The sequence below is a fragment of the Cornus florida genome, unplaced genomic scaffold (assembly GCF_030987335.1).
Source record: "Cornus florida cultivar Cherokee Brave unplaced genomic scaffold, ASM3098733v1 CherokeeBrave_3.0.0_Hap2_Chr11, whole genome shotgun sequence".
Taxonomy (NCBI): Eukaryota; Viridiplantae; Streptophyta; class Magnoliopsida; order Cornales; family Cornaceae; genus Cornus; species Cornus florida.
This window is the reverse complement of record NW_026775581.1, coordinates 96,662,946-96,676,042: the sequence shown is the minus strand read 5'-3', so window position 1 is coordinate 96,676,042 and position 13,097 is coordinate 96,662,946. Positions and strand designations below refer to the sequence as shown.

At 31.0% G+C, this 13,097-nt stretch overlaps 1 protein-coding gene across 1 annotated transcript; it reads left to right on the top strand.

The window, feature by feature from the left end:
* The first annotated feature begins 8,455 nt into the window (after nucleotides 1–8,455).
* LOC132282256 (protein LURP-one-related 5-like) lies at nucleotides 8,456–10,165 on the top strand. The gene is made up of 2 exons (XM_059783862.1): nucleotides 8,456–8,890; nucleotides 9,412–10,165. The coding sequence occupies exons 1-2, from the start codon at nucleotides 8,678–8,680 to the stop codon at nucleotides 9,904–9,906; spliced, it is 708 nt and encodes a 235-aa protein (XP_059639845.1). The 5' UTR covers nucleotides 8,456–8,677; the 3' UTR covers nucleotides 9,907–10,165.
* Nucleotides 10,166–13,097: the final 2,932 nt, after the last annotated feature.

Below are 13,097 nucleotides of genomic sequence, written 5' to 3'. Positions count from 1 at the left end.
CTAATTATGCATCACAACTTTATATATAGTATGTACTATATAATTAAAAGTCAGATAATGTCATATTCATCACCCTTCACTCACAAAAGATGTGTTTGATTTTCGGACTCTTTACCACAACTATATATATATATTGATCGATGAGCATAGAATGAGGAGTTACATTTTGATAAACTTCAATCTCTATGTAGTTGGATGTTTCCCATTTTGGGACTTTGTATCACGAACTCTCTATATATGTATTGGTAAGCATCTATAGAATTACTCTATTAGAATTTAGAAGCTTGTTTTTGGTCAAACTTGTAGAGATATGAAGGTAAAGAAAAGAAGGTGATTGGATATCGAGGGTGGTTCACAAAGAGTTGCATCATGAAAGTTCGAAAGAGATGATAAAAAGGAAAAAGAGTTGGGTTTGGGAAAAGCCCAGCAATTAGGCCCATATAACCCCACTACCAACAACTTTGTGGTGGTCCTCTTTTTTTGAAGTTGGGTCTGCAAGAAACATGATTGATCTCTTCAATTCCTTGAGGCAAATATCATTTTATTAACTTCCCATGTGCCAACTTTTCATCCACAGACTCCTACATCTAGCAATTGGGTTGGTGTTTTCCACGTGTTATTAAACCCATTTGTGTGCTCCATGTTTATGATACCCACTCTGCCTTCAAAGGACACCATCAATTGAGGAATTAAGAATGCAAATATATATATATATATATATATATAAAATAAAAAGAAGAGTAATAATACATTTTTAGAGTTCGAATTTTCGTAATTTGCTAAATAAAAATTATTTTAGTGGGAATGTGAATCATATCATGTGATGTCATGTGATGGGATTCACAGTTCACATTCTCACTCGCATCACTTATTGATCCACAGTATCATCCGAATTAAAAGAATGTACCATTTTTAATAAAATAATAAAGAAGATAAGAAATGATGTAATAATTAGTTGTAATTTTTTTTAGCATATTCCCGTCACATGTGGTCATATTTTATTCCAAATAAAATATGATTAGAACGAATATGACAACATTTTGTCCGAATGGTATAGAGTTATGCCTTTGAGTGCCCCTATTAGAATGAGGTTCACCTTGTAGTGTGATTATATGGTTAAATATGCTAGCTTCAGAATGCTCCCCTGTGCTTAGGAGGCAGAGGGAGACTTCAGAAATATTTGTAGTATACATCAAGTAGCACAAGTATTTTATTTTTTTATTGGCGTGTGAGCTCCACTGAGTATTTAAAACCAAATATCCCACTCTAACTCAATTTTTAAAACCCAAAATATCCTTTTATTCAATTCACATTGTAGCTGTAGTATCTTGAATAGATCAAGGGTTTCTTTTATTTTATCATGTTGTCAATATACTTTAAAAACCTCGTGATTTTAACATTAATAATATATTCTGCTAGGGTCATTAAAAATAATTAGGTTTGACTTGTTTTGGATAAATTCTAATATTTTCTTTATAAAAAAAAAAAAAAAAAATCAGAATTGCAAATTATTCTCAAAATTAACACTATATTTTAACATTTAAAAATCAGCTTTGAAAACACTCCATACTTTGATTTTCTTCAACTTTATCGACCAATACCAATTGAAGCTAGTAAAATTTTTTGTAATAGAGTCATGCTCCTCTCTTGTACTACATGGGTGCCTTACAACAATGAAGAAGTGACTGAAAGATATGGGCTCCATGAAAATGTCATCCTTCCTAAATATCCAGGGTAAAGGGAGAGAGGGGGTCATGCCGCCCGCCAATAATGTACTGCACATCTAAGCCAAGGGCCAGAGGGGCACCTGCCCCCTGGCCTGGCCTAGCCCGCCCTCTACAATATATATAATAATTTTTTTTGGTACCTTACAACAAAGAATAATTATGATCGAAAGATATGGGAATCATAGAAATGTCTTTGTTACTAAATATCCAGGATAGAGGGAGCGAGGGGGCATCCATAAAAATGTTTTTAAATTAGTGACTTTGGAGATAAATATATTTTATTTCTTTCAAACTCATCAAAAATTCACTTGAACATTTTTAAGCCTTACTTTTGAACATATTATTTATACATTTGCAATTACATATACATGTATAATCCGGCTTATATGAGTTCAAAAGAGAGAGAAAAAGAAATTTTCATATTTAATAAAACTTCATGAACCTTTCTTGGAAACCTTTTGTTGAATGGTTTTTCCAATAAAAATATCTAGAGCTATATATAATAAAGTGGTATGAGACCGAGATGACAAAAATACCGACAGCAATAATATATATTCTCTCTCTTTATATATATACTAATATTTTTAGTTCTCACTTATCAAAATAATGATATATTGTATTTTTCTCAAAATGAAAGCAAATTACTAAAATTTATACGGTGGGTTTCGATTTTTTTTGTTACCATATATTTATTTATTCCAAATTCCATTTTATTCATAGTCATATAGAAAGAGGTTGGTGTTGGGTCGAAGTTGTGGGTCCATACCTCACAATTAGTTTTAGGTGAGGTCCGTTTCCCGCTAGTTGGAGGAGGGAGAGGGGCATAGGGAATAAAGATCGCGTGGTGGACTCAAGACTAGTCATTTTCCATTCAACTACGTAAATACAAATTGATTGGATGCGAATGTTGGACACTATTGGGGGTGAGACAATATATATATATATATATATATATATATATATATATTATGGGGGTGGTGATTTTCTCATGCAGGCGTCACAATTTGGTTTGGAGTTTTTTTTTTTTCCTTCTTTTTCTAAGGTTAATTTTTATTTAATTATATTTTTTGGTAAGGGATTTTGCTAGCTTGGAGACACAACCATTAGTATTTTACCACCTTGGAGATAAAAGAAACAAGAGGTGGAAGAATAAATTATATTATGAAAGTATGAGAGAATTAAAGCCTAGTTTGGATTTGTAATAATTGGAGAAAAAAAAAAATTATATTGTACTATTTTACTATTTCTCTACCAACATTCACAATAATGCATGCAAAACATTAATGGTGGCTAATGTTGAGCCCATTCTCGTAAAAATATTTTTAATTTTTATCTTAGGTTGTACTATATTTTTATCTTTTCAATTGTTTATCTAGAATAACCAAAAAAAATTAAAAATTACCATGAGATATCTTATTGAGCTCGTCCCTCGTAACGGATTGCAAGGTGTCACCGTCTTTCATAATTGATTTGATAGGCATGTTCTTAAAAACATATTTTAAGAGTTTTTTTTTTTTTTTTTAAAAAAAGATTAAAATAATTTTATAATTTCATACTATTAGATTTACCCCTAATGAATATAAATGGCTCCATCCCTAAAGAGGATATGCCACTCAAGTTAAGAGGGTGGTGGTGAAAATTGTTATTTAAAAATAGATTTAAAATATGGCTTAATGTTGCCTTTGCAAGTGATAATAGAATTGAAAAACAAAAATAGATTAAAATTTAAAATAATTCGGTCATAAATTTCAATTTCAAATTACCGACACCATACTTTTAATGAATACAGCGCTATTATTAAATTTTTTTTTTTAGAAGAACATAGTGTTATTTTTGAAAAAAAATATTTTGTATTTCTTAGAAAATATTTCCTCCTATCATCAACGAGATTCAACTATTCAAGGATGGTGCCATATGCAACAACTAGGTCCCTCCTATTACCCATCCAGCCTAATAGGTTTTAATAATGTTTCCTATGATTAATAATCGGGGCCCTTGAGTTTTTTTTTAGGTGAGTGACTTGTTGTAGTTGACGTTGTATTTTTGTCTTTTGAGTTAGTTAGTTGTTTATTTTTCTCTTTTAATCCTTGTGTATATCCTTGCGTGAAATTATTACATATTGATCTTGACTAATTATTATTTCACATTTAAGTAAAAAAATTAAATAAAACTTACATATTTTGGTAATAATTTCATGTTACCCTTAAAAAATTAATTAAAATTTATACATTTTGGTAATAATTTCATGTTACCCTTAAAAAAATTAAATAAAACTTATACATTTTGGTAATAATTTCATGTTACCCTTTATTGTGGATAGCTCCAATTTTGAATTGGATGCGGACAATCACCAATCGATCATATATAGACAAAAAGTTAAATAAAGATGATATTAAACCATGATTGACCCGGATTACATTATTCGACCATCAATTATTTTTATTTTTTTATATATGGTGTGAACTTAGGCGTGACAAAAAGTTAAATAAAGATGATATCAGACCGTGATTAACCGGGACTACATTATTCGACCCTCCATTATTTTTGTTTCTTTTTATATGGTGTGAACTTGGGTGTGTTTGCAGGTGTTTTTTTTGTGACTTTTATTTTTGCAATTATTATTTTAGGGTAAAATGTAAAAAAAAACTGTCTTGAACTACGTTCGAATTTATAAGTAACCATTCTGAATTATATTTTGTGTATAATACTCTCTAAGCTATCATATTTTGTTACAAAATATCCCAAAGCCTAAATTATATTTCATCAAATTACCATAATGCCCTTTCAAATTACACTTAATATATATATTTTTATTGAAATAAATTATGAAAAAAAATTCAAACTAATTTGATGACATATTCTCCATTAAATTGTATAAATTTATCTTTAATTTTTCAGATTAATTATTCATATAAAAATCTTAAGTAGAAAATTTTAAAACAATTTAATTAGTTTCTTAAATTTTCATGAATATATTACATGAGAAAAGGTATTTTTTTTATTTAAGTTATTTATTAATTTTTCATCAATATATTGTATGAAAAAAAATGTATTGGATATATTAAGTTTTATTTTAAATAATAAAATTTTAATAATGAGTTAATCATTTTAGAAAATGGTAGTTACAATTTTTTTTTTTTTTTTCATTTTTATGATAAATTGACACAGATAATAAAATTAAGGTAAATAAAATTAATATTGAGATAAAAGAAAAGATAATAAAATTAATTTCATAAGAAATGACAAATTTAATTAGAATTGTTAAAATAGACTTTTACGATATGTTTGTCCTTAATTACAACAAATCAATAGTAAGGGACAATATTTAGTTCAGGATTTGGAGTTTTTTTTTTTTTTTTTTTTTTTTGTCCTTTACCCATTATTTTATTCTTGTATAATTTTTGAATTGGATATGACCAATCACCAATCGTTCATATATTGACATAAAGTGAAATAAAATGATATCAGACAGCGATTGATTGGGACTACATTATTCCACCATCAATTATTTTTGTATTTTTCCATATGGTGTGAACTTAGGCGTGTTTGCAGGGTTTTTTTGTGACTTTTGTTCTTACTTTTGTTATTTTAGGATAAAGTGCAAAAATACTTTCTTGAAGTATGTTTGAATTTTTAAATAACTCCTTATATTTTGTGCATAATACCAGTACGCAAAAAAAGGTAATTTTTAGTTATGCTATTTATTAATTTTTCATCAATATATTGTATGAAAAAGAAGATATTTTTCTACAGTAAAAAAGTTTAAACTAGATATATTAAGTTTTATTTTAAATAATAAAATTTTAATAATGAGTTAATCATTTTATAAAATGGTAGTTACAATGTTTTATTTAATTTTTTATTTTTATGATAAATTGATACCAATAATAAAATTAAGGTAAATAAATTTAATATTGAGATAAAAAGAAAAGATGAAAAAAATAATTTTATAAGAAATGACAAATTTAATGAGAAATTGTACTAACAGGCCCGTGATTTAGCGGTACTAAGCTTATGCTTCTCAAAGAGAGATTAAGAGTTCAAGTTTCAGTGGAGACATGTGTGTATGAGTACCAATTAAAAAAAAAAAAATAATGAGAAATGGTAAAATAAACTTTTATTATGTGTTTGTTTTTAATTGTAACAAATCAATAGTTCAGGGGTAGTTTTTGGTTCAAGAGTGTTAGTTGCAAATGGACAATAATTCAAGCATTTTTTTTTTTTTACCCATTATTTTATTGAAAGAAAAGGATGTGTTTAAATTTTGAATTAATTTCAATGACGCTCTTGAAGTTTGGACAAATCTCACATTAAGGTATCTTTCAAAAATTACTATCACTTAGATCCCAACTTTCTTTTCAGTTACTTTTACCGTTAAAAATATGCGAAATATCATATATACCCTCACTTTTTAAAATATTTTTTACCTCAAATATCATAAATTTAGAAAGTAAAAAATGCCCCTAATAAATGTCATCTCTCCAAACCCTCTTCTTCTCTCTCCACCAACCAGCAACTGCTCAATATTTTACCTGAACGGACAAAGAGATGGCTTATATGATCTATTGCTTCGACAGTGCTGGAGATGGGAAGGTCATTACTTGCTCTTCTTCATTTGAATTTATATCTATAAATATTGTTGGGTGAATAATAATAATAATAATAAAAAATCTATCAAACAAAAAATATTCAAAAAAATTGAAAAGTAAATGCAATGTAAAAAGGAGGATGAATTATGAACTTGCAATGCAAATCAATTGCTCTCTTTGTAATCATGAAATGATTTCGTGCTTTCCAGATATTTTTTGGGTGAGATTGCTAATGGCCTGCTGGTTTTTATTTTTATTTTTTTGCGATCAGTAAATAGTTAGCTGATGGTACCCAAAATTAAAGAGTTTAAAACAATTTTAAGCAAAGGTAAAATGAATCCTAAGAGTTTCTAACATTCTTTAGTTTTTTTATTTTTGCTTAGAAGATGTTTTGTTTCTCCTTTCATGAACAAGAAGATGTTTTGCAGTTTGCACCCTCTATCTCCAATCTTCTTTATGCTATATCAACGTTTTGAAGTAAAAGAGAATTAGAATCCTTCAGTACCCACTACCACTTTGAAAAGTGATACAGTTGGGGGGTGTGAGCGAAAAATAGATTAAATATTTATGATGTGAATAATAATAATTTTTATTTGAGGTGTGATGAAAAATAAATCAGATATTTATGACTTGAGTGATATCCCATCAGAAGAAGTGTTAATAAAATTAGCCCTTGAAATTTTTATTGACTCTGGGAGTTGGTAAACTGTCTTGAGATACATTTTTTTTTTTTTTTTTTTGAAAGATTAAGCAATGTGTTAAAATAAGATACATTTATTTATTTTTGTGAGATACATACCAAATAAACTCCAGTTAGTAAACTCATTCTTCATTTTGCAAATGTATTTTAATTAAGGATCGAAAGTGATTGATTTGACCTTGAGATATATTTCAAATAAAATCCCAATTAGGAGACTAAGGCTTGAACCCTTTTTCTCCTTTTAAAAGGTAAGTCAGTGGCTGTTCATAAAATATTTTTATTATCTTTTTTTTATTTAAATAATAATTATATTATTTATGTTAATTTAATTATAAGTATCAATTTATTATAAAAATAAATAAATAAATAAATAAATTTTTATTTACCATTTTTTTAAATGATTAATTTATTATTAAAACTTTATTATTTGTGATTTAAAAAAATTTATACTCACTTTAAACTTTTTTACCTATAAAAATACATTATTTTCATGCAATATATTTATGAAAAATTAATAAATATTTCAATAAAAAATACTTTCTTTTTTATGCAATATATTCATTAAAAAATAAGAAATTACTTTAATTGTTTTAAAATTTTCTACTTAAGATTTTTATTTTAAAAAATAAAGATAAATTTATGCAGAAGAATATGTCATCAAATTTAATATGAATTCTTCTCATAATTTATTTCAATAAAAAAAATAAATTAAGTATAATTCAATAGAAAAGTACATCATAGTCATTTAATGAAATATCGTCAAGGCATCGGAGCATTTTGAAACTAAATATAATAGTTCATGAAATTTTATGCATATGCACATGCACTTTACCCAATATTATATTGTTATAACTCTGTTTATATTTGAGTTATAAATTATGACGCATGCTAATAATAGAAAATTTATTACATGATCCGAAATTATTAATCCGGTTAATCATAAAACAATACATAGACAAAATGCTGATTAACAATTGAAAAAATATTAAATAGTCGTAATCTGTTCACAGTTGATGAAACAAATGAATATAAACTCTTCTACGGAAAATGAACCCACAAAATTATACTAATTTCGTTCCAAATTAAATATTTTATTTGTTAGTCAGGATTTTTTTTTTTTTTTTTTTTAAAAAACAAAGAGAGTATTAATATATCAAAAGAAATCTCAACCACCCTGGGGATTGAGTAGGTCGACGGAGGATTTAATGGCCCAAAAATAATAGTGTACTAGTAATTTTTCTTAACAATGACACGAAGTTGTTAAATTTGTTTACGTATCCGACTGTGACTGGCAGACAAACGTAATAATTTGTCCTTTGTAAAAAGATTCGCAGCAGTGAGTACGACACAATTGTAAGATTCACAGCGGTAAGTGCGATTTGGGTACATAGTGAGTTTGGCTTTTTACAGAAAAATGTACACACTTTATAGAGAGGTGGTGGTGAGAAGACAGATAAGAAGATAGACTGTACCCCCCCGCCACATGTCTCAGGCAAATTTGGCAATGGTCTCCGAGTTTCCTCCGTGTCCTCTCTCTCCTCCTATATATCTTCTTCTAACTTCATCACATTTTCTCTCACTAAGATTTTGATTTGCATATATAGCCACACGCACACAGAGAGATTGTATTGGAAGCTCCTAAATCTATCTATCTTAGACCAATGAAAGGTGATACTGTTGTTGAAGATGGGTTCATGTGCGAAGAAGAGACCCATCTCACTGTTCTCAAGACCTCTCTCTTCTTCGCCGGCGATGGATTCACCGTCTACGATTCCAAAGGTGAGCTCGTCTTCCGAGTTGACTCCTATGGACCCGATAATGAGGTAATACTCATGGACGCCTCCGGCCGCTGCCTCCTCACCGTCCGCCGAAAGGTATATTTTATTCTTGTCGTTTAATCACTGCTAGTCTTCCATGTCTGTCACATTATCACACCGAGTTAACTCGGCGACTCGTTTAAGTTGCTGTTATAAATCGAATATTCAAAGTTACAGACAAGGAAAAAAAAAAAGAAAAAAAACATTGAATTGGTGGACATGGATTGTTTCCATTTCTAAATTGCATAATGGGTATCTTATACTTGTCATTAACTTCTGAGTTGTTTGATGGGTCCCTACTGGATTTGTAATTTACAGTATGACTTAATCGATTATATAACTCCGAGTTGACTCGGTCTCAATCAGTTATGTCTGTCAAACAAACAAAAAAAATCATGCAAGTAAACGTACATATTCAATAGATTGATATGTGCAAAAAAAAAAAAAAAAAAAAAAATAGATTGACATGACCGTGAATTTCCATATTTTTAATGATGTGTGATTCGTTCACTTGAACGAGCCCGAGTCAACTCGAACGAGTTGTGATTCATGTAATTATTGATGTTTGTCTCCAATAGTGGCCGAGTCTGCATCATCGGTGGGAAGGGTTTTTGGGAGAGAAGACGGAGGGTCAGCAACCGATCTTCAGTGTGCGGAGATCGTCGGTCGTGGGACGGTCGAGCATGACGGTAGAGGTGTTCGGAGATGCAGGTGAGGAGTACCAGATAGAAGGATCTTTCTGTCAGCGCAGCTGCACCATCTTCAGTGCGGCTAAGGAATCAAAGGCTGAGATCAGACGCAAAGTGGATGCTTCGGCCCACGTGATGCTTGGGAAGGACGTCTTCTCTCTGTGCCTCAAACCGGGTTTTGATAGTGCCTTCGCCATGGGATTGGTGCTAGTCCTTGATCAAATCTACGGTGGTAGTGATTGGGCTGATGAAGGTAGGGTCGAGGTGGACCCCACCACAGTGGAATCCGAATGCAGGGTCGAGGTGGACCCCACCACAGTGGAGTCCGAAGGCAGGGTCGAGGTGGACCCCACTATTGTGGAATCCGAATCAACATTGATTTGAATGTCGTATGATTTTGCATATAGTAGTTGTAGTAGTATTATTACTACAAGAACCACTTTAGATCAGTGGTAATGTAATGGGAGGAACAACGTTGTCTTGATCCTTGGTACTTTTTTTTTTTCAAAAGTCTATAACGAAAACAAGGTGCTAGGTTTGAGCTAGGCTAGCGGCCAAACTCATGTCCAAACTTGGTTTGTTCTCGAGTGACGAAGATCCATTAGAAAAATTAACTACTAACAATCAGGTGTGTTTATGTTTATTACAATATGGTGTTAAAACAATAATGTTTATGACATTATGTTAAAGATATATCTCATTTACATGTGTAATGAGCTGCAGAGTTTAATAAACAAGCTAAAAAATGCTATTAAAGTTCAATTTGTTTTGGTTCAAGTCTATTTTTGTGATAAGAAAATTTTAATTGTCCCAGTTGTATTAGTGACGTGATATCATCAATTGACTAAATACTGATAAATAATTATAAAATTTATTTAAATAAAGCACTATTACTTATGGACAACTTTTATTGTTCTGAAATATTTAAAAGTTCTGAAATATTCGGGTGTTGCTTTAAGTGCAATATAAGTGAAAAAGTAATTCAATTTTTAGATTACACTCCTTTTTTTTCTTATATATATATATATTGATAAGCTAAAAACTAAGGACTCTTTTTTGTTTTGTTTTTACCATTCCTACAAATTGTTTTGTTTTGCCCTCTTCGACCAAGTTGGTTTACAGACACCATTTTAACAATATATAATATGGGTTAAATTACACCAATTTGCTTCAAAGTTTGTCATTTTTTGTTTGTCAAATTACACTGACTTTTTTATCAAACTTGAGGGGTTTGAAATTAATTTTTTGTCCTTATATATATATATAAAATTTTGTCAAATTACACCCCACATTTATTACTTTAACTTTTCATAAGAGATGAAGGTAGTACTATTTTAGCCGGATTCGATAGAGCTTTATGCTCGATGGAGTGGATGAAATCCTTGTCTAATTCGTCTTTATTTCATCAACAAGTGAGAGGGTCAAAATCCTTTTAACTATATTGAGTTGTTGTTCGTTGCCTGATTTTCAGAGTTTAATATGATTTTTTTTAGACGAGACACGATGGGAACGAAGAGCACTTTCCATATACGGTGAGGAGGCGATATGTTACATGTGAAACTTGTTCCACGTCGAATTTGGATGGGGGTTGAAGTGTGTATAAATGGGTGGGTATGTAGCACTACTCAATAATTCAAGCTTTTGGGTAAATGGGCAAGCGCCCATCCTTTACACGATACCATGACTAATTAAAAGGAATCTGGTGGCCATAATAATAGTAGTGTGAAATAATTTTTTTTATTTTTTATTTTTTGAAGAAGGTGATATTCTGACTCCACTTTTATATATAATTGTACTTCAATCTTAAAATGATACAATTACCCTTTTTTAATTATTGTAGGATCTTTTTGTTTTCCCCTCTTTTCCATTAATTAAGGTTTTTTGGTATATCTTGTATTTCTAAATTCTTTCTCTATTTTGCATTAACTTTCTCTTTTATCTCTCGTTATGGTTTGATATTGATTTTTGTAAGTAATAATGAAAGATTTCACAAAATAATAATAATAATAGAGTTGAATGATGTAGTTGATCTTGTTAGCATAAAAAAAATATTGAATTGCGATTTCAAATTTTGATAGTGGGGAATAATGAGAGTTTTTAGTTTCCAATTAATGTGATGAAAGAGAAAGCACAATGTTTTCTTTTTTTATTTTCCTTTTTCCTCCTTTCACTTATACCATCCAAGAGATGATCCAATAGATGCATAAACATCATCATTATTATTATTATTATGGTTATTATTAGGATAAAATGTACTAAACCCCCCTCAACTATGACCGTCCCTGAAATAAGCAAAAACTCCTAAACTATTAATTTGCTATACTCAGTGACCAGCCGTGAAGTAGTCGTTAACAGAAAAATGAAATTACCTTTTAGCCCTTAATTGAACGACATCGTCTTAGTGATTTTTTGTTCGATAGATGATGATGTGGCATTGTAATCTCTAGAACTAATAAAGAAGCTACACGTACCTACCTAACTTTATCAATAACATCGGTTGCATCTAATGGGCGCCAAATGTGTCCTCTCGCGCCAAAAAGTCCTAAACTAGTGCTTAACAATATGGCAAACAAGTCCTATGTACGCTGTTGACTCTGTCTGAAAATTCCAGTAATTTTCCTTCCTTCTTGCTTCCAATTTCTCTCTCTCAACCCTGATTGCTGGGTGTGTACTAAGTCGTGAAGAGATCCGGCCATTGACGTTGCTACCGCGGTGCTAGGGTGTGTACTAGTTCGTGAAGAGATCACCGCGCGTCGACGAACTCGGCTTGCGGTTGAAATTGTGTTGTGGACATTTTTCTTGATCGACGACCATTTCTGGACTGTCGGCGAGGAGTTGTTGTCATCATTGTGCCTTCGTCGTGAACCAGTGTGCAGATCCGAAGTTTACAGAGATTGACTGTGTTGTGTAGCCCACCGACGACCTCTTCGTTTGCTGACGTCGGTGGCTGTCGTGTGTAGTCGCCGTTGTGACTGATTTTGTTGTCGTTGGCTTCGTATGAAACTGAGTGTGGTTCTTTGCTGTAGCCGAGAGATTTGCAGAGGCTTCACCGTCGTCCCTTGGCTGTTAATTGACTTGTGGTGGTCTCGATTCTCCATTCTGGACCTCGGATCCTTGTTGTCGGCAGCAGATTGTGGTCCTCGCCGGCGTTGACAGTGAAGAAGAAGAGTGGTGTTTGGCTACGGATGTGGAGCTATCCCAACCTTGGTTTACTAAAACCAGGTTTGCAGAGATCTGATTCTAGTTCAGCCCGATTCTGCAGACCGAAGAACGGTGTTTGGCTACGGATGTGAAGCTATCCCAACCTTGGATTACAAAAATCGGTTTTCAAAGATCCGGTTCTGAATCGACCCGAACTTCACTTCCTGATGGACAATTAATAAGGGATGGAGGTAGTATATCTTTCACTCAATAGTATAAATAGCTACCTCATTTTCAGATTTACATACCAACATTCCAATTATCAATAATAAGAAAATGGGTTTATGAAATTACTCTCTAAAATCTTATATTTTTATGATTTTTAGACTCTTTCCTGCGTCCAATGTATATATATATATATATAATGGTGAATA

Bases quoted from the DNA above. Each gene is read 5' to 3' on its own strand.
- LOC132282256 (XM_059783862.1), top strand. From the start codon at position 8,678: ATGAAAGGTGATACTGTTGTTGAAGATGGGTTCATGTGCGAAGAAGAG. The intron at 8,891-9,411 runs GTATATTTTATT...TGTCTCCAATAG, and splicing joins TCCTCACCGTCCGCCGAAAG to TGGCCGAGTCTGCATCATCG.